The sequence below is a fragment of the Lates calcarifer genome, linkage group LG2, assembly GCF_001640805.2.
Source record: "Lates calcarifer isolate ASB-BC8 linkage group LG2, TLL_Latcal_v3, whole genome shotgun sequence".
In the NCBI taxonomy this organism is placed as follows: domain Eukaryota; kingdom Metazoa; phylum Chordata; class Actinopteri; family Centropomidae; genus Lates; species Lates calcarifer.
The window spans coordinates 23,003,016-23,030,263 of NC_066834.1; the positions used below are offsets into that span (position 1 = coordinate 23,003,016).

The following is a 27,248-nucleotide window of genomic DNA, read 5'->3' on the forward strand; positions in this document are numbered from 1 at the left end:
CCTAGCAGCTTAGCTTAGCATAAAGATTGGAAAACAACTAGACTAGGAAATCAGTTCTCCCAGCCAAGAAATGGTTCAGCACATGACCTCCTGTAAAATCACAACTTGCAATTTTTACACTTTGGTTTTTGTACATATTTAAATAATTATTGATCTTGAATGTTTTTTTTTTAACCTTTGGATAGAGCTAGGCTAGCAGTTTCCCCTTGTTTCAAAGATTTATGCTAAGCTTAGCTGCTGGCTGTAGCTTCATATTTACTGTCTGGAAATGTGAGTGGTATTGTTCTCATCAGAGGAAAACAAAAAAAAAAAGTAAATAATAGTATTTCCGAAAATGTCTAACTATTCCTTTATCAAGACCACTACAATGTTTTTAAAGAGTTTCATACTCAAAAGATAATTTGGGTACAGTATAATTTTAAGTGCACATAGAAAGCACATGTTAAAAATATATATCCCCAGTAGATTTTGTCCATACATGCATGCATGTTTTTTTTTTTTGTTTTTGCTGTTTTTGTTTGTACGTTTGTTTGTTTTTTGAAAATTCAATATTAAGATTGCATTTACTTAAAGATCCAAATGCCAAACAGAACAGCAAATAAAAAGCCTTGTAATGGGAATGAAACACTGCATATACAGTACATAAATATCTACTTATCTTACTTATACTGATTGAAAGCAATTCACATTCACAAACTAAATTAAGCAAAACTAGGAGGCCAAAACAAGACAATCATACTTCAGCATGTTTCTCCAGCTACATACTATACATTCATATCAGTGGGCTATTATGTATAGCCTGTTATATACATGTAACAACTTGGATATTACATGTATATGCAAAGAACATTTACTCTTCAGTAATGACAGAATATATGTAAGATCAGAACTGCAGGTTTGATGGAGTGTAAGGAACAAGTTAATGAGACAAGTGAACGGCTGCTGTCCATTGCACTTCTCATAAGAGTTGGAATTGCATCAGTCCTACACCTAATCAAATAGTGCTCACCAGAAGTCAAAATTTGTCAGTCCAATCAGAAGAGTAAGCTATGATCAGACTCCTCTAAGCTTCTCAGAGAGCTTCACTATGACTAACAACATTCCACATCTCCCTGTGCTCCAGTGGGCAGAGCACCGAAGCATGGACAGATTAGAAGGGTCCAGTTGAAATTCAGTTTGTTTGAATGTTAGTGTGCATAGAGCAGAGGGCTAAAGGATATAATGTCATTACTGATTCATAGTCACACGCTTAATGGCTGAGAAGGCACAAGGTTACACATTGGCACAGGCAAGTCCAGAGAGACTGTTTTGTGGAAGGTGAAATCTCTGTCTCATCTGAACAAGAAATGAGACACTCAAGGCCCTTGCGTGGTCTCCTCTTTTATTGGATTACCACACGCAAATTTGAAAACAGAAAATGTTTTCTTTTAATCACTCTTTTACGCCTTAACGGATCCTTCCTTGTGTCTTCTTACAGTCCCATTTACACCGTGCCCAGAGTGAGAAAGCCAAATCAAAAGCACCATTACTTCAAAGCACCACTAGGTTTCCGCTGCATTTAGCAGGCAGGGCTTTGAAGTAAATAAAACAATCCACGCAACGCAAAAGACACAACATAATGTTAAGGGAATAAGTATCACAAATAAACCCAGAAATGGGTGAAATTAGGATACAGAGAAAAAGATAATGATCAGAATATTGTAAAAGGACACATGAGACAGTAAGAACAAAGGTCTGGTGTGGGAGGAAAGAGGGAAATGTAGATAGAGACTGGGTAAAGTTCCTGGGTTTGTGGTCATTTACAACAAGATGCTCAAGGGATTTTGGGAGAGGCAGGGAGTTTACTGAGCTCAGTAGAAGAGAACATAAATATATTTCAAACCAAATTAGGAAACAAAATTTAATACTGATGAAAACAAAACACAAAAAGCAACCACTGGCATAAGGGATTTAGACAATCAGATTTTTTGTCCCTATTTTTGCCACTATAAAAAGAAACTTAAAAAATGAATAAGGATAAATAACGTGGTTGGTGTTTGTTTTATTTTATGCCTGGCCAGTGACCGCTGTGGTGAGGGAGGGCTCTTGAGAGGTTTTTACAGGTTGGAGTGGCTGGGACAGGGGAACTGGTGGTTTGTTCACCATCTAGGTACTACGGGGACATAGACCACTCACTCTGTAGCACCGAAATGGTGGCCTGGGCGCGGATCCAGGTGATGGCAGGGTTTTGTCGGAGGTCATTGCGCCGGGGGTCGTTGCTGGCCCGGCACTCATAGGTCCCCGAGTCCTCCAGTGTGAGGCGCGTGATGCCGAGCACACTGACCCCATTGGTGCCGTAGGCCGTGTTGATAGATACCCGACGCTTGCGGGCTCCATCCCACAGCTGCTTGAAGGAGTCGGCCCGGTTGATCTCCGCATACCACCACTGGATCTCCGGAGTGGGGTTACCAACCACGTCGCAGTACAGCTCAAAGGTGTCCCCCGTGAGCTTAGTCTCAGACATGGGCGACTTCACAAACCCAGCTGGAGAGGAAAAGTGTATTGGGATGGCAGGGAAGGAAAGGGTAGAAGAGGGTTAGAGCAGTAGGAAGATGTGGAAAGGTTAAGGGATGGAGAAGGTAAATAAATAGGATCAGAGCAATTAGAACCAAAAAGAGAGGATGATTAAAGGCAAATGAAAAAGAAGCAAGCCTCAAATCATTGATAGGTGGAAAAAGTAAAGGTTAATGATTGTCTAAATCCAGTCCATTCAGTGTCATGGTTCCCTGGCCCACTAAGGCCATAGTGTCAGACAAAGTCATAGTCAACCAGTCCCAAGTCCAAGCCAGCAAATCATGCTGGTATCATTTTTTGATGTGTACCTTTCACATGCTAATGCTTGAACAAACATTTGAATAAAACATTGATAACAGTACATTGAATGCAGTATATGTAACAAAACACTTGGTAGATATATGTATATATATATATGTGTGTATATATATATATATATATATATATATATATAAAGGGTGAAGGGAAGTTTAATTAGTCTCAGCCAGTTCCTTAAAGGCTTGTTTTTGTCAAGTAGAGCAATCACCCAACTGTTTCCCTGCAGTTACTGTGTTGCAACAGTCTATAGCACCACCTGCTTGACCCAAATGAAATGAAAACTTCTTACAAGTATGCCACATATTTGTCAGTGCTGAAAAAGAACTCTACATAGAAAAGCATGTGATTCATCAAAATCAGTGGCTTAGAAATTTTCCCCCTGAGCTTAAGTCTCACTGACAGCACTCTGTCAGAGGAATGAATGTCATTGAAGAGTTATTAAACCTGCTGAAATGAAAAGGTACAATAATGTGCATCTTGGGTATAGCGAACGCTGTCAGTCATAAAACTATCAGGTTATTACCTCCACCAAAGATGTTAGTAGGTTTGTTAGTTAGAGGAATGCATCATCAATAAAAGCTTGACAGTGAGGCCAATGGCAAAGGAAGAAGTAGTTTGTTTTTGGTGCCAAAAACACAACAAAAGCATTTTTTCATATTTCACCACCCCTACAAATTCACCAAATCTGGCAAATACCATACTGTGTATAAGCTTGTATTCCATTAATCTTTGTTCTAAACCAGTTTCCTATAATGAAATCCATTTTCTACTTATCCCGGGGGTGCTGGAGACTATCCCAGCACATAGAGGCAGGGTACACCCTGGACATGTCGCCAGTCTGTCATAGGGCTAACACATGCAGACGGACAAACACATTCACACTCACGTTCACACCTAAGGGCAATTTTTAATGTCACCAGTTCATATAACCTGCATGTGTGGGAGGAATCTGGAGATCCTGTAGGAAACCCATGCAGACAGGGATTCAAATGCAGGGCCTTCTTGTGTCACTATTTTCCTATTATTGGCTGCCAAATTCTTGTAGATGATATTTTGTAGCGTGTTTTTAAATTTTACTGAATGAAAATGCTCGGATCAGTTTTTAAACTCTGTATTCTGAACTCTCACTATATTCACAGTTTACTTGCATAAAAACTAATATGTCTTAATACTGATACCAATTTTACTGGTTCGTTGTTTTTTTTTTCTTCAAAGCTTGAAATGCTATGAAATGCTAATGCTATATTAAAAGCAATTCACAGAAAATATTACCAATAGATATAACTGTATGTATGTATAAACCTAATCTCTTTTCATCCATATCAGCTTGTACTGGTAACACCAGAAATTAGGTCAACCAGCTTTCATTTTGGTTAAGCTGGACTTTAAGAGCAGGTTTTCAAAACTGACATATGGTCAGAGTGAAGAAGGATAGTTCAACCGGCTTCCCCATAAACACTGAATGAACTGATGTTTTGGAGTCACACAGTTGAGTTGGGCTTTTAAAGCAAAATTAACTTTATTTAAGCAGCATGTGGAACTTAAATATTTATCCAAATCCCAAATACATCACACCACTGGCATTTAATCTTAGGGGGTCGGACAAACAGCCCACATTTTTTTCTAACTACCTTTGGACTACCTTACTGTTCATGTGGAGCAGGAAGCACATTTAAAACCTGAAAGAGAGTGGAATTCATAATGAAATGGGATCCATAAGCATTATTACCACAACTGTGAGTGTACCATGCTGTGCCTGTGCCTGATTCATGACCCTGTTCCACATCAGTAGTTCACCCAACAATATGCTGCCAGCCTTAATGAACCTCATCTAATGACAAATCACCTGGACCACAGAGACTGTTCTCTGCCGCCCCTGCAGCCTGTCAGCTGTAAACCACATGTGCTTAAATAAATCAGAAAAAATACACTGCCTTAACTCTGCCCTGAATTGTTGTAGAGGAAATGGGAACAAAGAGCCTGTGGTCTCTTGAGTGGTAGACTGTGTGTTGTGTCTAAATACAACAGCTTACAGGCCCTCCCAGATCTGTCTGCCCTGCTCAAAGTAATGTATCATAAGCACATGAACAGATAAGCCTGTAGGAGCTTGAGGAGGGAGTGTAAACAACTGCAGTAGTCAGCTCACTCCCACAATGAAACCAAGTACATTTCATTGAAATAATTTTACTGAAAGTTTAACTGGTAGGTGAAAAATAAATACCATTCACAAGGTTTACATGGTTTATTTAGTTGTTTTCCATAAAAATATAATGCACAGTGTTTGCGAAGCTTGAGAGCATTATTCTGTTTGCACAGGCGAACAGCCAAGATATTTCACATACTTAACAATACATGGATTCTAGTTAGTGCCATGGTAACAAGTCTGTTGCCCAACACCAGTTCGTGACTCACAGCCATATGAAAATAAATTAGATGACAGGAAAGAGAGACTATGAAGAGAATTTAGCAACAAAAAAAAAATTGCAGTCTTCCTGTTAGAAGATGCGTCTAAGGATATTAGGTGCTTACAACTTGTGTTCCTATGTGCGATGCCTAGAGATATGCAGAGTAATTAGCATTTGTTTCTTTTCTCTGGAAACATCTGGGCCCATCAAGCTCACCACATAATCCCAGAGGGTGAATCCAAGCCTGTCCGCCTACACTTTTAAAGCAATATTTCAATTTGACAGAACATTTACTATGGCATTCTCTACTATTATTATGGGTATGACAGTAAATTGGCTTAGCACATGGCATAGATAACTATTGTCAGTCATGCATAAGAGCTCATAATCACAGTATAGTATCTGCTTAAAAAAAGGCAATGAATTTCCTCCAAGGTGATGGCAAATTAAATCAGAGAAAGGAACAGATGACTTCATTTAAATTCAGGCTCAGGGAGGCTCTGAGGAGAAATACGCACAGAACAAACTACAGACAACACTCGGCCAGTGAGCAGACCAATTTTCGTGTTGTTTAAACAAGGAGCTTACACTGGCAGTGAAAACAGAACACAAAGCAGCCAGCCGGTACTTGTTCATTTCAAATGTGTGCTGGGAGACGAAAAGTGACAAAGAATGAGAGCTGTGGATGGTGGACGGATCTCGGCGACTTGGCAATAAAGTAGGAGAAAGATGAGCAGAGTTCAAATTTATGCAAATGAGAAGGGAGGTCATTGGTTAAAAAGAAGATGTGTTGACTTTAGTTACAGCCAGTTTGTTCTTAAAAGATAAAAAAAAAAAGCTGATGGTATCATTTTCACTATAGTACGATGTATGATTATTACAGCATGCTATATATTATTTGTAAATGAGATCTTAATCTCAATGTGACCTCCAAATTAAACAAAGTATAATATATATTTTTATAGTGGACACATTTTGCTTTCTGTTTACTTCACATGGACATAAGAAAAAGGAAAAAGTGTGAAGGAAAATGGTCAGTTTCATGCTGTTTTCACTACTTCATCATGAATATATTAGCCACAAACTTCTACATAAAAACATATATAATGAACATATTGTATTCTGCATTTTACAGCAATTTCATATGACAACCCTGTGGTTTGTGTAATTCCTCAAAATCCATACTATGGACACCAGTGGCTACACACACAGGATGCAGCACATGACAAAGTCACTGTTGATGTTAAATATGCATAAGTATAGGGATATAAAAACAGGAAATAAAAAGCTCTCAAACACTTAGGCTGACAAAGGACATAATACAACATGACGCAATACATTACGTCTAACAATAAGTAGACTGGTCTATCTGCACACATATACAGCAGAAGGGAATCCTAAGTACTGCTGATGACAGTGCTCATGATCTACTAAAGACATGTGGGCTAAAAGCTTTAGTAAGCGAAACTATCACCTTAAAGCTCCGTAGAGCCTGCAGGAGATATAAATCAGGCCTCTGTCCGCTGTTTACCTCACCTAAAACCTATCTTTTAATACTCTCTGCCTGTCGACTTTAGAGGTAGATCTGAAATATGAGTTGCTTGCTCCTTCCATTTACTTGGTTGCTAAAGGTAGCTAATTGCTAATGCTTGCAGAGCTAACATGGGAATGTTCTGTTTCAACTAATCCTTCCCAGTAGCTGCTGCTGTATGTATATTGTAATGTTACAAGTGTTATTTGTAAGGCCAGTATAAGGTTTGTACTGACACAAATGAATGCAAACTAAAATATTAGCTAAGCAGATGTTGCCGAAGTGGGGGTGTCTTGCTGGTCCGTGTCACAGTATCAAAGTATTGTTGTATCAAAATATTGTAGGATAGTTGAAAGAAATGACGGAAGGAAGTCAAATGATTATGAGTGGATGGTTTAACAGAAATTATTTAGCACAAAATAATTAAGTCCTTCACAGTGCCACGTCTGACTTACACGCTTTAGCTCACTTCATTCTCCCATGACATGCGCACAATAGTGGCACAAAATAACCTGTAGCTTTCTGCGACAAGCTCTGTCTAAGGCTGCATGGAAGTCACAGTCATTACAGCCTACCTACTCCACTGATGTAGGTAGAGAGGAGAGCTCCCCTGAGAACTGACAGCTCGCCACACACCACCACCATGCAGCCCGAGAGTGAGTCAGCTGCCTGCCTACAACCTGGATCCCTGTCCGCAGTCGCACAACACAGACAGAGAAAGCAGTGAGCAGGAAATCCCCTAGGGCCACTGAACTGGTTATGTGCTAGGCAGTGTGTGTGTGTGTGTGTGTGTCTGAGGTTGTGGATCTTTATTGTACCTGCATGCTACTGTGATAGATATGTGTGTCTTTACAGGTCGTTCATATGACAGTACATTACAGTTGCGACTACAGTTAAGATTTTAGTACCTTTCACCTATTGTTGTATATATTTTGCAGTATTGCCTATAATATTGTAAGTCACATGGTAAAGAAATTACCACTGAGTAATTGTTTTTTCCTTAAACAAAATCAAGCTAATAGGATCTAACTTAGTGATGGTTATAGGTGAAATTTGAAAGTCAATCATATCCAAATCGGTGTTTTCAGTTGTCCTAACTCAGTTAGACTTCGTTTTATGTTAAAGTTGGGCAGAATTGTCCTGGGAGTGTGTCAAGGTCATTGAATACCCAGAAAGACTCATAAAGGTGCAACTTGCCCTGCCCTGACATGTGCCATAAAACAAATAAGGTGAGTCAGGGAGTTGTCAGTCAAGGATAGCCTGTACACACCCACGCAGTCCTGAGAAAAGGTCAGATTAGGCACAAGTGACAATAGCATGATATTGTTCCCTCAATCAGCCACAATGTCTTTATAATGTGTCACCACACACTTGTGGAAGCAGCTTTTTGTCTTTACCTTCTCTCTACTTTTTAATCTACCAGATGGTAGATAACATGTGTTGACACTGTCCAAAGTTACATGTGCACCTTCATATCCTCCTTAATGTGTCAAAATGTTAAACATAGAAGAAGTTTAAACGGTCATATTGGTAGTTTTTAGATCAATTTCCTACCTAGCAAACATTCAGGGTTATGCCCTTTATCAACATGTTTGACAAAGGGCATAACCAAAACTGTTCTGTTTAATCCATGCAGAAAAGGGCTGTTATTATGTCTTGCACGTACAAAACAGGTTTAAGAGTTGGCTGTTGAAAAAAAACAACACATTCTTGAGCTTTGTTGCTGGAAAATCAAACCCCAGAAGCACTTTTGGATTTTAAGTTTGACTAATACGAACATTGATTGCAGCTAAATTACCAAAACCACTTTGATGCAATGAAATAAATGAATAACTAAATTCTTCCTAATGTTGATTGACATGTATCAAACAAGTTTCATGTCTCTGTAAGTTGATATTCATATATGCTAGAATGAATGTAAAACATTGTGTGCATCAACAGTAGATAACTGCTAAATGGTTTGTAGTAGCATCAGCCTAATACATGCAGAACTGCCAGAATAAGTCCTAGAAGGTCATTTTCTGTCCCTAAAAGCAGATTTAAAAACACATTGTGCACATTGAAGGTGTGATTTGCAGTATGCAGCTAAATTTGTGTAAGATAGGCAGCTCTCAGTGGTTAGATTTTTTCTTACTGACTTCAGATCAGTGATATATACTATATTTGATGTCACTGTGGTGGAGCAAAGTGACAAAATATTGCCGGTATTTGCAAATCTGAATTTCCAGAAAGAACTGTGACGTTTGAGCCGACTATTTCCAATTCAACGGTAATACTTGAGTCTGTCATTCAGATCACAGAAGAGAGGCAACAGTTTAATGAGATTTAAATCCCAATAACCCCTGTGCTGGGTAGAAATGCTCTAATCCCATCCTCTAATCACAACCAGCAAGCACTTCCTCATTCTCTTTCAGAGGTCAAAACAAGGGAATTCAAATGATTTGATAAAAAAAAACAACAAACTGAGAAGCATGGAGACAGGTGCGTCACAGGACGCAGATTTTCATCATTGGAATAACAAGATAATTCTAAAATTAGAAAAACCACACCTCCTGGAGAGTGTCTTCCACTAGTAATTGTTTTCTTCAGGGGTGACGAACACTATTCCCCAATCTCCTACATGCCTCCAAGTATTATTATTTGTCAACTCTGTTATGCTGAACATCAGCTGGCATGAGTTTCTAGGTTTTAAAAAAAGCAACCTTGTGGCTGCTACATCACTAGTTAAAATACCCAGGCTTATGGGAAAAAAACAGGCAAGGTTTAAATGAAAGTAAGCTCTCTAAGTATTCAGACTCTGAGCTGCCCTTGTGCAGCACACTTAACCTCCAACAGAACAGCCAGTAATACAGGGCTGTGGCTAAATTGGGAAACTTCCAGCAGTGAATGTGTGTAACTGTATTAATGTGAAGCAGGGTGGTGTTGGAAAAAAAACAAAAAAAAAACAAGCAAGCATGCTCAGCAAAAACCCTCCCTTGACAAATCACTATTATACAAAACATTGCTCACCTTACAGCTGTGCATCAGTATATGCCTGCAGTGTGTTTTATACTGTGTGATGCTGCTCCTAATCAGTGCAGTCCATATCAGATTTCACAGTGGGCAAGCATGACTCAGTGTAAGAGCTGGCTCGAGTCCTACAGCATATTTTCCAGACTCATGAATGTACCTTTGTCCACAGCCTGGACAGTAACATGATAATGGACAAGCTGCTGCATCCTATTGGCTTATCGATTGAATGGTGCATAGCTGTAAAATGCCGTGTTGGCCTGCAGTACATAATGCAATATGTCCATATTGCAATATGGACATTGCTTTCTCTACATTATCTCTTTAAACTTAAATGGTGTGACCTTAAAATAGAACCAACTTTTGCTGCTGTGTGTGCCCAGTCTCAAGCAACTGCTAGCTTAGATGTTGCAACTGCTTAAATTAAAAGGTTGACTTTTAACATGGAACTAATAATATCCATGCATGCTTCTAGAGGTTATCTTGACATGATCTGCATGTCTTGACTCACACACACAGTAATAATACAATGAGTTGGCAGCAGGAGCAGGCTACAGCACTTTGTACTGGGAAATTATGTAAGACACCGAAGCACTTCTTCAGGTCAGGCCCCAGCCACCTTCTCAACAGCCTTTCTTTTCTTCGCATAAAGATCACACCATCTCTCGGCTTAAATAGTCCACAGCCACCTAGCGAGGCTTTAGAAGGCTGTGTGCAGCTGTGCACAAGGAGGATGTCCATTAAGAGTTAATGGATTCACTTTCACAAAAGGACCTTAAAGCCACAGTTCTCAGTGCTCTGTCTCGGTGGTAAAAATAGAAACGAGGCAGAATGGACGGATGCTATTTACAGTCCTCCAAATATCTGTCGCAGAGACCGGCCACCTATAGTAGGCCTACTTTTTCCTAAACATGACAAAAACTACAGCATGAATTCCCTCAGCTTCCCAGACACAGTGATTACATCTCATGCACTTATAATTATTATTCTCCCCACGTCACTCCCCAAACTCTGTAATATCACAGGAAAATCTAGGATTGCATAAGAAGCCATGCACCGATTACCCTTAATCTGACCTGTGAGAGGGAAATGAAATGGCTTTTGGAAGCATGCGAAGTGAGCAACTATCAGAATAATACCTTTGGTGCTGAACACTAACTGCTGCTTATTACGGCTGTAATAAATATATAGTCTATTTACTGGAAATGAAATGCATCTGTATATTAGCTATGAATTTAGAATTGCTACATAAGACAAATAAAGCACTGACACACTTAGTGACTGGGTGGCACCAGTCTGTCTCCCACTGAACCGAGGCTGTATACTGTATGTGTGTGTGTGTGTGTGTGTGCTTCTGTGGTGTGAACTGGGCCTCAGTGAGTGGGCTCTAACACTGGGCAAAGACCACAGGAAGTGTTTGGAATGCCTTTGCTTGGACTTTATCAAACAATAGAGGGCTTATTGGGTATTTGATTTTCCAGATAGCAAGATCAGAGAACACCTCAATGTGCGTGCACACACTTCACAAGCACCTCAGAGAAATTAACAAAGAAGAAAGCAAGGAATTTGAGGGATAATATTTTGTTATATAACTGCTGTGGTATTTTAGTTTTGGTTCTTTGTCTCAGCTGAAGACATAGGCTGATTCAGTTATTTCTTGTCTAGTTATAACTTATCTACGTTTCAATTGTTCTTCCACTTCTGCATATTCTGTTCAACTGTTATTGCACACAAAAATAGTGTAGTAATGTGTTACTAATATTGAGCAGTGTCCATTTCAAATCCTTGCAAAATTCAGTCCTTTAAAGTTAAGACAGTGGTAGAGTGAGGTTTTTCACAACCTCCTCATCGTGACATCAGAATACATGTCTTATTAAGTCTTGCGTAGTGGGTGTCTGATTATCCCACGGAGAAGATGAGGTGGACATTAAGCGTTAAAATTCTAAGTATGCAGAGTAATTCTCTGTCTTATTTTAAGGGGATTAAATCATGTCAGTGACACTGATTTGTCAACACGAGGCCTTGACATGTGGGTATAGCAGCGTCTTAACACAGAGGCAATGATTATTTTGTTAACAAAAACTGAAACCGATTGATTCCATTTGCGTACTAAATCACCGACTTGACAGCTCTGCACAAGGAGCCTATTGAGGTTCTTTTAAAAATTGGGGGAAAAAAGGATTAAAAAGAATTCCACTTTCATTTCATGAATGTCTGCTGATTTGTGTGCCCCTCTGGGTGATGTGATTCAACAGAATTTGAACACAGGACATGCTGTATCAGAGGAGGACAGCTTGGAACACCCAACAGCATGTTGCTGACATTTATTTCAAGCAAATCTTATCAGTTTTATTATGATTTAAAAACACTGGAATGGTTGAAATTAAAGTCACAGGTGAACATCCTTTGCAGCTGTGAATGTCTGTAGACCAAATCTCTTATTCATTTTACCCTGAAATTTTGCAAAGAAGAAACATCTGGTGCTCCAAAATGCTTAATGATAATCAGATTAGGAAATGAGGATGTGAATTGTGTATTTAGTTTTGCAATAACTGAAGACTGAACCAGTGGGGGCGGGGGCATCACAGGAAATGTGGCATCATGAGGAAGTAGTTATGTCAAATCAAACAGATGCATAGCTCCAACACCTGCCATATGCTTAAAACATACACTGGGCGAGTCTTTAGCCTGTTTGGTGTTGACAAGACTTGATCAGCATCCAGAGCAGGTTGGTCTTGCTTGACACTCTCTGCTACCCAACCCCCTCTGACTAAACAAACTGCACACTGACAGCCTCAGGCGACCCACAGTCTGCTACTGTATGTAAATACTCAGAAGTAATTCCATGAAGGTACACATCTCAGTTTTGTTCCCAGTACCAGTTTTAAAACAAATCTGACAACACATAGGACTTGTCCTAAAGTGACAGTTAATTCCTCTTACAGACACATCTACACTACAAGTAAGATAACCTTGCATAAAATGTCACATCAACGTCAGTTTTCTTTCTGCTTTCTCATTTCAGAACGATGTGTGGTCAGTGATTGAATCAGATTTGTTTGCGTCTTAACTCTGGCCTTGTTGTCGCGATGCGTGAAACTACAGTATAGTACAGGGTTTATATCGCAGTCATTCTCAAAATCCTCTTTGGGAACATTTCGCTCGGGCGTCCTCACACAAGTCAAGTCACTTTCCCTCAACGCGACGTTTAAGATAATGCCATGGTCACATCTGCTTTCTTACCGTTTTGAGCCGAGATGAAAGGCAGCAGCATCAAGTTCCCCAAAAGGACCGCCGCCAGCATCACTGCGTTAGGATGCATTTGCTGGGGCTCGATGTGAGTACCAGGGTCTCGGTCGGACGAATGTGGGAGGAGAGCTCGTGTATTGATCACAAGATCTAGATAGATGGGCCCAGCATAGCACCGGGTTCTTTAAAAATAGTCAGCCGAGAAAGATAAAAAAATGTTTGTAGAGATGTCTCCCTGATTTAAAGACCTTTAGAGGACAACGACGGGTGAAGGGTCCTAGACGAGGCCAGCGCGCGGCTCAGGGATGCCGATGTGCGGCCATAGGCGGTGAAGAAGCCTCGTCGGATTGCGGAGGAGAGGTCTTTGGATGTCAGGGAGATTGTCCACAGTGTAGTTCTGAAGATTCAAAGATGCGCAGACCGATGCGCATTTGCGCACTCGCGGTCACGGTTCGGCGATTAAAATGAAAGTAGCGCACAAATTATTCCCGACGGGAAGTGATGCAGCCGAAACATAAGTCTGTTATCAGCACCGTCTATTTTTAATGCAAAAAAGAAAAAAAAAAAAAAAAAAAGGAGGAACAGATGCTGGTAGGACACCAACGGCAGCAACGACAAGCTGCGCGTGCCCTATGCGCTCATGTCCGTGGATAAACACACACACGTACAGAGACACACTCATACACACATGTAACACGTATGTAATTAATGTTGTTGGTGAAGTCGGGGCAGTTATTATGTGGCTCCTCAGCCTTCATTTCCTTGTCCGCAGATAAGCGTCTATTTTTCTTTTCTTAGGAGATGACAGGTGCATATTTTCATCATCTGCCATTTTTAGGAAGGTGTTCCTGCTCATACGGTATTTACTAATCTGTCGGAGATTACAAGAATACTCTATATATGACGTCTTAACTCTGTTCAACGGCGGTATCAATCAAATCAGCTTTTTTTTTTCTTTTTTTTTTTTTAAGTCAGCAGTAGTCACGTCACATTTGTCACAAACTATGCTGAGCCAGCGATATGTTTCACAGCAAGATTTGTGTATCTGCATTTTAGGCTTTAAGGATGAAGTGAGTTTTCACCACTCACATATCTCCAAGCCTGCTTCACAGTGCGCCTAAATACTCGCTCTTGTCAGGTTTTTACTGTGAGGAGATTATGGTGATGCTCTTGAGCTCGCAGAGGTCATTTATAAATTATGTCATCACATCAGTGGCCTGGGTGTTCTCAAGCCGTATGTACCACATCCCCCTTGAAAGTTCAACATGGCCTCCTGTAATCCGTTCTGTCCTTAATCTGTGCTGCTGCATGGGCGACCTCATGTGGCCAGTTGAGGTAAACTGAGAAAGAGTGCATTATCTCATTTTTGTGATAAACAATTGAAAAAAGAAGAAGAAGAAGAAGAAAAAAACACCTGACCAAATAGACCTGTAGCTTTAAGAGGTGAACTCTGTGACCCTTCTTTAGTCATGTATCTTTTTAATATGCCACAATTCCCTGTTTTGTTGAGTTGTGGTGCACGTTTGGGCCTGTAACTTGATTCTTCTGTGTAAAAGCTTAGCCTTTGACATGTGCCTTCACCTCCAGGCATGTGTTTTTTGCTAGACTATCACAGAGAGCCAGTCTGTGCTCAATTGCAGAACAAACTTCCCTCCACTTTACAGCCCTCCCTCCAGTTTGTCCATGGGAGACCACATTTAAAATGTAACCCCACCTGAAACTTTGTGCAGACCAATCCGCTAGAGAAATGTCAGAGCAGACGGCACACCCTCCTTTGTTCAAAACCAATCAGAGTGGAAGTGTGGCATTTTGCCCGAGGGGAAAACTTACCCCTGGATGCGTTAATTACGCATCACTTAGCTGTTGCCAATGTGTTCACAACGGTGGACCCTCTTTTGGGCTTTTTACAACGACTGTCTTCATTCTTCGGTTAATCTAGTATGGAAAGTAGACAACAATGGCTTACCAGGCTGAAAAATGAACTTAGCAACAGTCCTCTGGTATCAAATGTGGCTTTTGGCTTTATCCTCATGGGACTAGAGAAGCTGGTGGAGCTAGGAGTTTGAGTGTCCTTGCAACCCTACATGGAACGGAGTGTTTTCATCAGCATTCTTCATCATTCCTGCCGTCATGGCCTTCACCTTGATGCTGATCATTCAAGGATGCAGATGTGATACGTGGTGCAGGAAAACTGTTTCCCTCTCCAGTTTCGTTCCTGCTATCGTGTGGCTGATTTTGTTGTTCCTCGATGGCCAATACTTTGCTTGTGCTATGACAGACTGGGAGGGTAGATTTGTACTAGTTGACAAGGCAGCTCCACAGAAGTGGTGTGAGCCAATTAGTGAGGGAGATGTCACCCCACAAGAACTAATGCTCCGCTCACAGCAGCTGTTTGTTTTTTCTCAGGTGAGTTGAATATTTTCTGGTTTACAGAAGATTATGCAGAATGAGTGGAGTGAAAACACCTCCCCCTCACAGTAGACACTGTAGAGAATATATCCATAATGTCAAGCTATTACCCTTTGTAAACTCTGTATATAGCTCTGTTTATTGACTTTGTTAGCCAAAAATACACCTTCGTTGATGATATCAACTAAACAAAGTGTTGCTTCACTCTTTTGTATCCCCAGGTTATAGGCATAGTCCTCCTCATTTTCATCTGTGTGGGTCTCGTAGTGTATGTAATCAGAGAAAGCTGCCAACAAGAGGTGGAGATGCAGGATGCAGATGTAGCTGAGCTCACTGTGCTCAGGATGAGCTCTCTACGGACCCGGACATCATGAGAGGACTTACACCGCCCACCACACCTGCCCTGCTGGCATGGACACTTTGTAAATACCCTGAACAGAGTTTACTATGACTCTTCTTCACTACTGTCACTATGTGCAGATTGAAAGTATTTTTCCCCTATGAAGATTGGACAGTGATGGTCAATGATGCTGCTGCATGAGGCTGCATAAATATACATGTAACTGAAAACAGTGTTTCTCTTATTTTCTCTGTATTAGCAGCGAATATATACCCAGTGCAGTGCCTATGTTCATCTGATACTTAAATGCAACATCTAAATGTCATATGCTAAGTCTTTAAAGGAACAGTTTGAAACTGTGAATACACTTATTTGCTTTTTGCTGAGAGCTAGATGAGAGGAGTGAAGCTACTGTCATGTCTAGTAAATATGAAGCTACAGTCAGCAGCCAGCTAACTTATCTTAAGATGAAGACTGGAAATAAGTGAAAATGTCCAGCCTGGCTGTATTCAAAGGTAACAAAACTCACCTTTCAGTGTCTCTAAAGGTCACTGATTCATCTGTCATGTCCCATTTGTTTGATTCGTACAAAAGTATAAAAGTAAGCTCCCTTTTTTTGCAGCCTTTTTGCTAAGCTAAGCTAACTGGCTACTGATCCCAGCTTCACATTTCACGTACAGATACAAGAGTGGTGTTGATCTTCTTCTCGTCTAACCCACAAGAAAGTTGATAAGCACATTTCTCAAAATATCTAACTATTCCTTTAAAGTAATATTTTTCACATTTGATGTGAATTTTTAGTGGACATGAAATAACTCTGAGATGCTCAATCAGTGCTGCTTTCTTACTTTAAACATTTTATACCTTGACAACAGTATTTAATTTTTTTAACCTGGAAGTTTCTTTGTGTCTTTTGTAATAGCTATATTGAGACAAGTGGAATCAGGCAGCTAATATCAATCTGACTAATACTAGCTGACTTCTGCTATTGTTTGAGTTGCACGTACCAAAATGTTGCAATTTAATGAAATTTCACTTGAAATATATTTGTGTTTCCTCATGGGTAGAAAAAGTCCCCAGATTTATGAAGGGTCAGAGCCCCATCATGTCTAATCCTACCTAACAGTGATGATTCAGACTGAACTGATATTCCTAATGATTTACCTGTATGACCGTTAGAGATGTAAAACCATGTATATGATGTTTTGTATCATGGCTGCAACCAGCCAAATGTAGGATGTAGACACAAAATCTTTAACAATATTTGCAGAATGTTTTTTTTAATTGTTTTGTAATAAAAGAATTTATTTATTTAAGTAAAAACCCTCAGGGATTTTGTAGTCATGTCATAATAGCTCCAGTCCTCACAAACCCACAGTCTTTTGGGGATTTTAGTTTGTCTTAAAGCAAGATTAACTCAGTTGTGAAGCTAAGTTTTATTGTAACATCTCTCTAGCAAGTGGATTTTACAAATACCACATGCACTGTTCGACAAAAAAAATAATCATTTGAATTTTGCTCTTTTAACATTCACAGCAACCTATGGTAACATTGGGAATATCCTCTCTAACCTTTAGTGGGCTTATTGTAAATGCCAATGTGGCTGTAAACATGAGCCCCTATAATAACATGCAAAGAATACAATGAGACTGTGGTTCAGTTGATTTAATGGGTGATTTCTCCAGCCTGGAGACGCCCTACAGGTCTGTCAAAGCCGACACTTACAGCAGTAGTTTAGTTCTGACTTGCATCACTTGTTATTTACAACATTGCCCAAGCACCAGTTAAGCCCATTAAGTGTAGAAATTGGGGCAGACCCTGCATGTTCATCCTGTGGGAGGGCTTATTCAAGACTTCCTGTATGGCCCTGAGGAAGTTGTTGTCTTCCATCCTTATCCTCTCCCCACACTTTTAGACGGGGTGTCCTATTCATCAGCAAACAAATGTACATCCACACAACTGGGATTCAACAGCTTCTTAAACTACTTTATTTCCTTTAATGAGAAATAAACATTTTTTTCCTTTTTTATGTCCTTGACAGTAGATTGTTCCTTCCCAGAATAACCTATCACTCTTGTGACTTTTAGAGGTAATTTAGTAAATCTCACTTTCTTTTTGTAATGGTAAATGACAAAAGTCTCCTGAGACATATTCACATCCAGGTATTATGGCACAGCTTTAGTGACTATGGGACAGGGAGACCTAAGTAAATGGTGTCTCTCTCAATACATGACTGTATTACTACGCCCCAGGTCCAAAGTATTAATCATAAATCACATGTTGCTGATAAAGAACTCACCCTAAGTTTTCATACCTTAAGTACAAAATATGTTTTGTCTGCCAGTCCTGAGTCAGTTGTTCCTTTATTACATAAAGGCAAAGATTGCTGCATTTTCTCAAACACAACATATTAAAGGTATATCCCACAACCCATGCTGGTTACGTAAAGATGGGCTTGCTTACTGTCCTTTACACTACTGATATATGTTGGTCAAACATTACAGTTTATTATGTCCAGAAATCTGAAATGTCCAACTTCTTCCCACCATTTAAATTATTGCATTAAAAAAGCAAGATCAGGTAGCCAAAAAAAAAAGAAAAAAAAAAAGATTAAAATACAGAATCCTACAGGTAAAAGACACACATTAAGGCTTATATAAAGCAACGTTTTTAAGCATATATAAGGACCCAGTATAACCCTAGCATGTCACTCTAATCTTTGTGTGTGAAATTGGATATGTTTGAATCCATGCAAGCCTACACTTGGTTTGGATGAGATAAGAACAGGAATCCTCAATACTGTGCAACAGCACAAGAGTGAATTTGAAAAAAAGCATTTACATATGCAAAGGTTCTCTCTGCTTTGCTAATTAAAGAGGACAAGCTCATGAACAGGAAGCAACTAATTTTGAAAATTTAAAAAGGCTTTTATTTAGCTCCCTCTAAAGTAAAAATGCTACTGTACAGAGGTTAAAGTGGACTCTGATCTGAGGTTACACAGAACAAGGGGTCACATATTCAAATTGTATTGAATGTGGTTGTGAAACCATTAATACATTTGTTTTTAAAATGCACTTGCCAGCTTATAAGGAAATGACATGCTTGTTTACCCAGAGTACTGGGTATGTGAAATTACTATAGTCTAAGAATATAGTGAGTCAAATATAATCAGCCTTATCTGTTCTTTCGTGTGGCTAAAATACATAATAATGAAGCACAGAATGATTTAGATTTAGATTTTTTTTTTTTTTTTAACTAGAATCAGACCAATACTTCAAGACAACAACTTTTGCTATTCATTGGAAATGTATTTCTATTATGCCAGTCAAATTACAATACACATAACTAAGCCAACAATTTCACATTTCACACATTGAAATTACATTTAATAAGCATATTTGTGGTTAAAGTTTAAGTTTCATTCCTACTTTGATTTTTTAAAATCACGTTTACCTTTTGTTCTCTGACAGAGTTTACAGCATAAACACCTTATCAAGGCAGCAGTGGTAGCCAGAACAATCAGCAGAACTGCAAATAAGAGTAGCATCACATCTACAGAGTGGTAGGAATACCAGGGCAGTCTGTAGGACTCTGTTCTTAGGTGAGCTGCACCTTTGTGTCTCATGACAAACTCTATCCAGAAGAGGGCATTATCCAGTGGCTTCATTGGTTGATCTCTGTGCAGCCTGGAGAGTCTCTGCATGTTCGTTCTGTAGGAGGGCTCAGTCAGGACTTCCTGAATACCCTGAAAGAAGATGTCTTCATTCATAGTAAAGATATCAATTATCTTCCCTGCTCCTCTTGCTTCAATTCTTAATACATTATCACGTTGATCAAAAATCAGTGGAAGTCCTAGTATAGGAACTCCATGGTAGAGTGCCTCTTGAACTCCGTTTGTTCCTCCATGAGCCACAAATAGTTTAATCTTTGAATGTCCTAAAAGGTCATTCTGTGGCATCCAGTCAACTAGCAAAGTGTTGTTGCCCAGAGTGGCTGGTTTTTTACCTTTGTACCTCCAGATGACTTTCTGAGGTAATTTGGCAAAAGCTGCTGCAATCTCATCGGCTAAGTCTTGGGGAAGTTCTCCAATTAAAGTCCCCAGAGACATGATGATGACTCCATGCTCTCCAGAACTCTGCACAAACTCCTCCAAGTGTTGAGGTAGAGGTTTTGCAGGTTTACACTGGAACCCTCCCATGTAGACAACATTAGGCATGGTGGGACGAGGAAACTCAAACACAAAGTCCACTCTCATCAACCACAAGTCTGCTGCTTGAAACAGGGAGAAGTAGTCTACATCTGGACCTAAATATTTTTCAATCAAGCCAGCATAATTTGGTAAGACATAGCGGGCAATTTGATATTCTGTGAAGCCAAAAATCACAACGTTAAGAAGTCTCTCAAGGAAGCTCATTTTGTCTGATAGCTCTGTCCCTGTCATTGGAACATAAGAAAGAGGAGACGGTGCAATTGAAGAATGGCCTTCACCATGACTAGTCCATCTGACATTGAAAACGAGAGGTAACCTCAGGTAGTGGGCGAGTATAACACCTCCTGGTATGGCAGGATCTGTGAGGACAAGGTCATATTTGGAGTCCTGGAGCGACTGTATCAAATCTTTGTTTTCAAAAACCTGCTCAAGCATTTTGCATGTTTTCTCATTCAGGTCAGATGACTTTTCTGCTTGTTCCATTTCCAGCTTCCAACGTGTCCAGATAGACTTCCCTTCCCTTTGGATTTCCAGCAGCTGGGCCACAAATGTGCCTATAAATTCTTCATCAAATCCAGACTCTACATCAAGTGTAATTGAAGTATAGAATGGGGAGGTTTCCTTGATGTACCAGCTGTCAAGTGGTCGCATAACAGAAACCTGGTGGCCTCTTGAGTGCAGTTCCTCTATAATGACCTTCATGTTCACCCAGTGGCTCCCATCCACTGGAAAAACAAGCACTTTCCCACCATGAACCACAGTTGGACAGAGCAAGCATAGAGATATCCATACCCAAGGCCACCTCATCTTTATTCTAAAGTTGGGAAGAAAGTATATCTTAGGTTACAATGTGTTTTAAGGATGCTTTTTATGTAGTGACATATGATTATACATTTATATATAATGTATATATACAACAACACCATTTTAACTGTACCTGAGACAATCAAAACCATTAGAATAGGAAGAAAACATATTACATGTCAGTTAAAAATTGGCTTATGAAAATGTGCAGAAATTAAAATCCCAAAATGGTTACTGTATCAGTCATTTCTGTTTGCAAAAGGTTTAAACTTGATAATGTTACCTTTATTGGCAGCCAGTGTAATTCTCTCTCAGTCTTTCTACTTTGCCTGAAAGCAGAACGTATGCTAGTCTTTCCAGGGTCCAGCCTGAGCAGGACTTTGATCCTACAATTTCATGTTCTTTAACACACAAGTGATAACACAGTGCAGAGTGGAGTAAAGGTAGTCATGGTATTTAACTCTTGGGCAAATATCAGTGACAAATGTGTTTAGTTTTATAAAATGTTGAGATTATGGGAACACTGCAGTTTGATAGTTTTATTACAATTGAATAATGCAGTCTTACTCAAAAACCTACAGTTACATGCCTTGATGATGTGATCAGCTAGTTTTTTGGTGTGTGTAGAAATGTGCATGATTTTCCTTAAGTCTTGCATTCCACGTTGTTTTATTATTCTATTATCAACTTCAGATATTTTTTTCAGGATCTTTACTATTATTGTAGCTTTTAATGTAGCATCCAGAAAAATAGAGCATGTAAGAGTTAATTTAACCAATTTAGTCAACTAGTCCTATGGTAGTTTACATTTCAAAGTAATCAGGCAGACCTCACTCAGGAAGTTGACAGCCAAGCTGGCAGTTATGTTTAATCTTTGACAGATTGTTTTTTGTAGGAAACTTGCAGTCAACTGAAGGCATAGTACAAAACATCTACTCATTCACAGCCAAATTGACTGTAATATATTAACCAGTTTGAAAATAAAAAAACAGTGCAACCCTCCTTGTTATTCAGATGCCATTTTCCTTTTCAAACACGATCTGAAGCATGACCATAATAACCTCACAATAAGTGACAAAATAAGTAGTGCAACTGTTAATGAAAATAATATGACATCTACTGATTAGTAGGAATAACAGATAAGATAACAATATGAATCCTCAATACCTTTGTACAGTAGCATTGATGCTTTAGAGGGCGCAAAATATAGGCCTTTTTAAATTTTCAAAATTAGCTGCTTACTGCTCATGAGCTGGTCCTCTTAAATGGAAAGAACCTTTACATATGTTAATACTTTTCAAATGCACTTTTACGCTTAGGACTATTCAAATTGTATTGAATGTGGTTGTGAAACCATTAATACATTTGTTTTTTTAAAATGCACTTAACAACTTGTAAAGAAAAATTAGTTGTCAGTGACATGACAAGTTTGTTCACACAGAGTGCTGGGTATGTGAAATATGTATTTCTATTTTGCCAATCAAATCACAGTACAAATAACTAAGCCAACAATTTCACATTTCACATATTTAAATGACATATAATAAGCATTTTTGTGGTTAAAGTTTCATTTTCATTGCTGCTTTAATTTCTTAAAGCATAAGAATAGCATCACATCTACAGAGTGGTAGGAATACCAGGGCAGTCTGTAGGACTCTGTTCTTAGGTGAGCTGCACCTTTGTGTCTCATGACAAACTCTATCCAGAAGAGGGCATTATCCAGTGGCTTCATTGGTTGATCTCTGTGCAGCCTGAAGAGTCTCTGCATGTTCGTCCTATAGGAGGGCTCAGTCAGGACTTCCTGAATACCCTGAAAGAAGATGTCTTCATTTATAGTAAAGATATCAATTAGCTTCCCTGCTCCTCTTGCTTCAATTCTTAATAGATTAGGCACTCCATGGTAGAGTGCTTCTTGAACTCTGTTTGACCCTCCATGAGCCACAAATAGTTTAATCTTTGAATGTCCTAAAAGGTCATTCTGTGGTGTCCAGATGACTAGCAAAGTGTTGTTGCCCAGAGTGGCTGGTTTTTTACCTTTGTACCTCCAGATGACTTTCTGAGGTAATTTGGCAAAAGCTGCTGTGATCTCATTTGTTAAAAATTAACAAAATTATTATATGCCAGTTAAAAATTAACTTATGGAAATGCACAGAAGTTCACATCCCAAAACCGCTACTGTATCAGTCATTTCTGTTTGCAAAAGGTTTAAACTTGCTAATGTTACCTTTATTGGCAAGCAGTGTAATCCTCTCTCAGAGAGCAGAACATACTAGTCCGTGTAGGCCTGGCCTGAGCAGGACTGTGGTCCTGCAATTTCATGTGTTTACATGCACAGGTGACAATGCAGTACAGAGTGTAGTAAAGGAAATCATGGTGTTTAACTCTTGACTTTCTCTTAACTCTATCAGTGACAAATGTGTTTAGTTACATAACAGGTTGAGGTTGTGGGAATATTGCAGTTTGCTATTTTTATTATAATTCCTTAATTCAGTCTCCATCAAAAAGCTACAGCTACATGCCCTGATCATGTGATTAACTGGTTTTGTTTTTCTGTGGAATCCAGTCGATTAGTAAGGTGCTATTGCCTAGAGTGGCTGGTTGTTCACCTTTGTACCTCCAGATGACTTTCTGAGGTAATTTAGCAAAAGCTGCTGGGATCTCATCAGCTAAGTCAAGGGGAAGCTCTCCAATCAGCAAACCTTTATTCAGATCAATTTGTCAGTGTATTTGTTTAAGCAAACCTTACAGTCCACATTGTTTTATTTTTGTATTAACAACTTGAGGTCTTTTTTCAGAATCTTTACCTTTACTCTTATTGTACATTTTAATGTACTATCCAGAAAAATAGAGCATGTAAGAGTTAATTTGATAAATTTAGTCAACTAGTCCTATTGGCAGTTTACATTTCTTTTGAGTTTTCAGACTTTTATTTGGTTCGAGCCAAAAGTAAATCTTAAAATGAAGCATGCATACTGACAAATGAAATGACTCTGCTTAAGACAAAATAATCAAACAGACCTCACTCAGGAAGTTGGCAGCCAACGCTGGCAGTTATGTTTAATCTTTGACAGTTGTTTATTTTTTTTTATTTATTTATTTTTTGCTTGTTTGTGTCTTTGTTTGTAGGAAACTTGCAGTCAACCGAAGGCACAGCACAAAAGTCAAGCATCTACTCATTCAAATTTCCACTGATCACAGCCAAATTGTCATTGATTAATATATTAACAAGTGTGAAAACAAATAATGCATCCTTCCTTGTTAGTCAGATTTCATTTTTCTTTTCAAACACAATCTGAAGCATGACCATACTAACCCAACAAAAAGTGCCAAAATAAGTAGTGCAACTGTTAGCAAAAACAACATGACATCTAGAGAGTGGTAGGAATACCAGGGCAATCTGTAAGACTCTGTTCTTAAGTGAGCTGCACCTTTGTGTCTCATGACAAACTCTATCCAGAAGAGAGCATGGTCCAGTGGCTTCATTGGTTGATCTCTGTGCAGTTTGGAGAGTCTCTGCATGTTCAATGTGTGGGAGGGCTCATTGAGAACTTCCTGTATTGCAGTCTGAAATGTTTGCCTGTCCAATTCAGAAATATCCATAACCTTTGCAACGCCCTTTGCTCTCAGTCTGGAGAGGTTGTCGGCTTGATCAAACACAATTGGGATGCCCACAATTGGAACTCCATGATATATGGCCTCATATATTCCATTTGTTCCTCCATGACTTATAAATAGTTTAATCTTTGAATGTCCTAAAAGGTCATTCTGTGGCATCCAGTCAATTAGTAAAGTGTTTTTGCCCAGAGTGTCTGGTCGTTCACCTTTGTACCTCCAGATGACTTTCTGAGGTAATTTGGCAAAAGCTGCTGCGATCTCATTGGCTAAGTCTTGGGGAAGTTCTCCAATTAAAGTCCCCAGAGACATGATGATGACTCCATGCTCTCCAGAACTCTGCACAAACTCCTCCAAGTGTTGAGGCAGAGGTTTTGCAGGTTTACACTGGAACCCTCCCATGTAGACAACATTAGGCATGGTGGGACGAGGAAACTCAAACACAAAGTCCACTCTCATCAGCCACAAGTCTGCTGCTTGAAACAGGGAGAAGTAGTCTACATCTGGGCCAATGTAGCGGTTGGACAATGCTGAATAATGTGGTCCAGCTACCTGCTTGTACAGATGCATTCTCATAGTATAAAAAAGTATGTTTTTGACCCTCTCAAGGAAAGTCATTTGATCTGTTAGCTCTGAAGGCGGAAGCGGGACATAGGAAAGCGGAGAGGGTGCAATGGCAAAGTGGGCCTCACCGTGAACAGTCCATCGAGCATTAAACACCAACGGCAGTCTGAGATAGTGAGCCAGTATTACCCCTCCTCCATTAGCAGGGTCCGTCAAAACCGCATCATACTTGGCATCTTGAAAAGACTTAATCAACTCTTGATTTTCAAGCATGTACACAACCATCTCACACACCTTCTTGTGTAATTCAGAGAACTTTTCTTTTAACTCCATGTCTAGAGCAAAACGGGCCCACACAGACCCCTGGCTTCGTTTAATTTTAATAACCTCAGAGACAAAGAGACGATAAAAATCCTCACTTGCTCCACCAGCAATATCCACTGTGACAGTACTGTAATGTGGAGATGTTTCACTGATGTACCAGCTGTCTGCGGCCCGGATAACTGTCACAATGTGTCCTCTTGAATGCAGCTCCTCAACAAGTACCTTCATGTTCACCCAGTGACTGCCGTCATGTGGAAACACCAGAACTTTCCCACCATGGGCGACTGGAATAATGATAGCCAAAAGAGAGATGATGGAAGCCAGTGATAAAATCATCTTCATCGGTGCAGTCTGAAATGTAGATAGAAAAAAAACACACACACACACACACACACAAAAAAAAAAACAGTTAGCTGTTACTGAACAAATCCAGACGATGCATGCACATAGATAGATGGCTGATGGTATACCAGCCTGTTCAAAACAGAGAGAGTTCCTTTGATTGTTTCACTCTCTGCAAAAAAATCCTTCTGACCACCCTCACGTGGACATAGCACATGGGGGCTCTCTCAGGAAATTAGAGTGCTGTTCAGTGCCAAGAGCTCTTCATGCATTCTGTGTTAAACCCTAATCTCCCTGAGCAGACATGTTTTTTTATAACCATAACTGTGTTCAATCTGCACAAAGGAAATATTCAAGAGCTTCCCTTTAAGATAACATCTAAAGCCTGTGCATATAACTAATTCCACGCACCTATTTTCTTCCTGATCAAATGTCTTATCCCTCAACAATGAACATGATTCAGTGCAACATTCATTCCACTTGGTAACATCAGCTGACAAAAGATGGTAACAAATGTCAACAAAGATAACTTACTCTGCTCCCTGCAGCCGAAAACAAGGTCTTTAAATGGCAAAGCTTACAGTGAAAACTTTCCCGGCACTTATGTCAACAAAGTCTCTTGACTCAAACAAAAACAGTCAGTTAAGACTTGGAGTGAGCGTGCTGGGACTTTAAAACACTTCCTGGTTTACTTTGTCCCACCCTCATGACAGTTGCATGAGATGCTTTATTTTTCCCAGAGTGCTTAGTCCTCATGGTGCAATGAGCCAGAACTGTGGTGTTATCAACAGGAAAGAGTCACTGTGTGATGGTTATACTGTCCACCGAACTGATGAAACAAAAAAGTAGAAAAACATTTTTCTGTTTCTGTTGTTTTTACTGCAAGTTTTATGTCCATTGAATAACATTAGATTTGCACCACATACTAAATTTCAATGTCACACTAACTGGTTTTAGCAGTCCAAAAAGGGCAACACTTCAATAACAGTCCATCTGTGAGACAGTACAAATAACATTTGTTTGAATGTGGGGGTGGAAAATCACTTCCTCATTTGACAACAGTTCTGCTGAACTTACGACATTAAATACTTCCTAAATTCTCTCAAAGGGAAATTCACTCATTATGAGACAAAACCTTAAACTAATCCACAAGAAAAGTGTTTCTTTACTATGCTCATACATACATTAGACGTTTTTATTAGAATTTAAGTAATGTGAAAACTACTACTACAAGACAACATTAACAAGCTGTAAAAATATTAAGAATGATCAGAACTCACTCAGTTGAATCTTTATTTGGGTGCTTGAAAGATGAAAGAGATAAAGCACTGACTTGGAACTAAGCTGTCTTTGTCTTGCAGTTTGGATCTGTAATAAAAGGCAGGCACTTATCAAACTGCCTGCACGCCCTTGAGGTAAAGTCTCCACCTCTTGGGGAAAATGTTTACTGTAGTCAAATGAGTCATGCTGAAGCAAGTCAAACATGCTATTGTTAAATACAGGACTAACAGGCTGCAGTACCTACTATCACCTCTTAAAATGTCACTGAGAGGCTGCTACTGTGAGATCTAGCAAGTG

General features: G+C 39.5%; 4 protein-coding genes across 6 annotated transcripts in view; all 4 read right to left on the reverse strand.

The window, feature by feature from the left end:
• nptnb (neuroplastin b) overlaps positions 1–13,672 on the reverse strand; it is a 29,675-nt gene extending 16,003 nt beyond the window's left edge. Inside the window, exons 1-2 of one of the 2 annotated variants that reach the window (XM_018666827.2) lie at positions 13,060–13,672; positions 2,176–2,523 (exon numbers count right to left, since the gene is read on the reverse strand). In XM_018666827.2, coding sequence (XP_018522343.1) covers positions 2,176–2,523; positions 13,060–13,138 — 427 coding nt within the window. In that variant the 5' untranslated portion in view covers positions 13,139–13,672. The remainder of the gene's footprint in view (positions 1–2,175; positions 2,524–13,059) is intronic. The other variant, XM_018666829.2, reaches the window with a different exon arrangement.
• Positions 13,673–18,720: 5,048 nt separating this feature from the next.
• On the reverse strand, positions 18,721–21,214 carry LOC108876939 (UDP-glucuronosyltransferase 2B17). Its single transcript, XM_051077064.1, has 2 exons — positions 21,112–21,214; positions 18,721–20,838 (listed from the first exon to the last, which is right to left on the reverse strand). Exon 2 carries the CDS (start codon positions 20,829–20,831, stop codon positions 19,239–19,241), a length of 1,593 nt encoding a protein of 530 aa, XP_050933021.1. The 5' UTR covers positions 20,832–20,838; positions 21,112–21,214; the 3' UTR covers positions 18,721–19,238.
• Positions 21,215–21,652: 438 nt separating this feature from the next.
• Positions 21,653–22,923, reverse strand: LOC108876874 (UDP-glucuronosyltransferase 2A2; the record flags this gene model as incomplete). The annotated part of the gene is made up of 1 exon (XM_051078349.1): positions 21,653–22,923. A coding segment is annotated over one exon (522 nt), but the record flags the coding sequence as incomplete, so codon positions are not given.
• A 932-nt stretch (positions 22,924–23,855) lies between these two features.
• LOC108876941 (UDP-glucuronosyltransferase 2A1) lies at positions 23,856–27,085 on the reverse strand. Of its 2 annotated transcripts, none has more exons than XM_051077067.1 (2): positions 26,951–27,085; positions 23,856–25,679 (listed from the first exon to the last, which is right to left on the reverse strand). In XM_051077067.1, the coding sequence occupies exon 2, from the start codon at positions 25,668–25,670 to the stop codon at positions 24,087–24,089; it is 1,584 nt and encodes a 527-aa protein (XP_050933024.1). In that variant the 5' UTR covers positions 25,671–25,679; positions 26,951–27,085; the 3' UTR covers positions 23,856–24,086. The 2 variants fall into 2 exon arrangements, with proteins under 2 accessions (XP_050933024.1, XP_050933029.1); XM_051077072.1 differs by lacking the exon at positions 26,951–27,085 and adding an exon at positions 26,205–26,412.
• Positions 27,086–27,248: the final 163 nt, after the last annotated feature.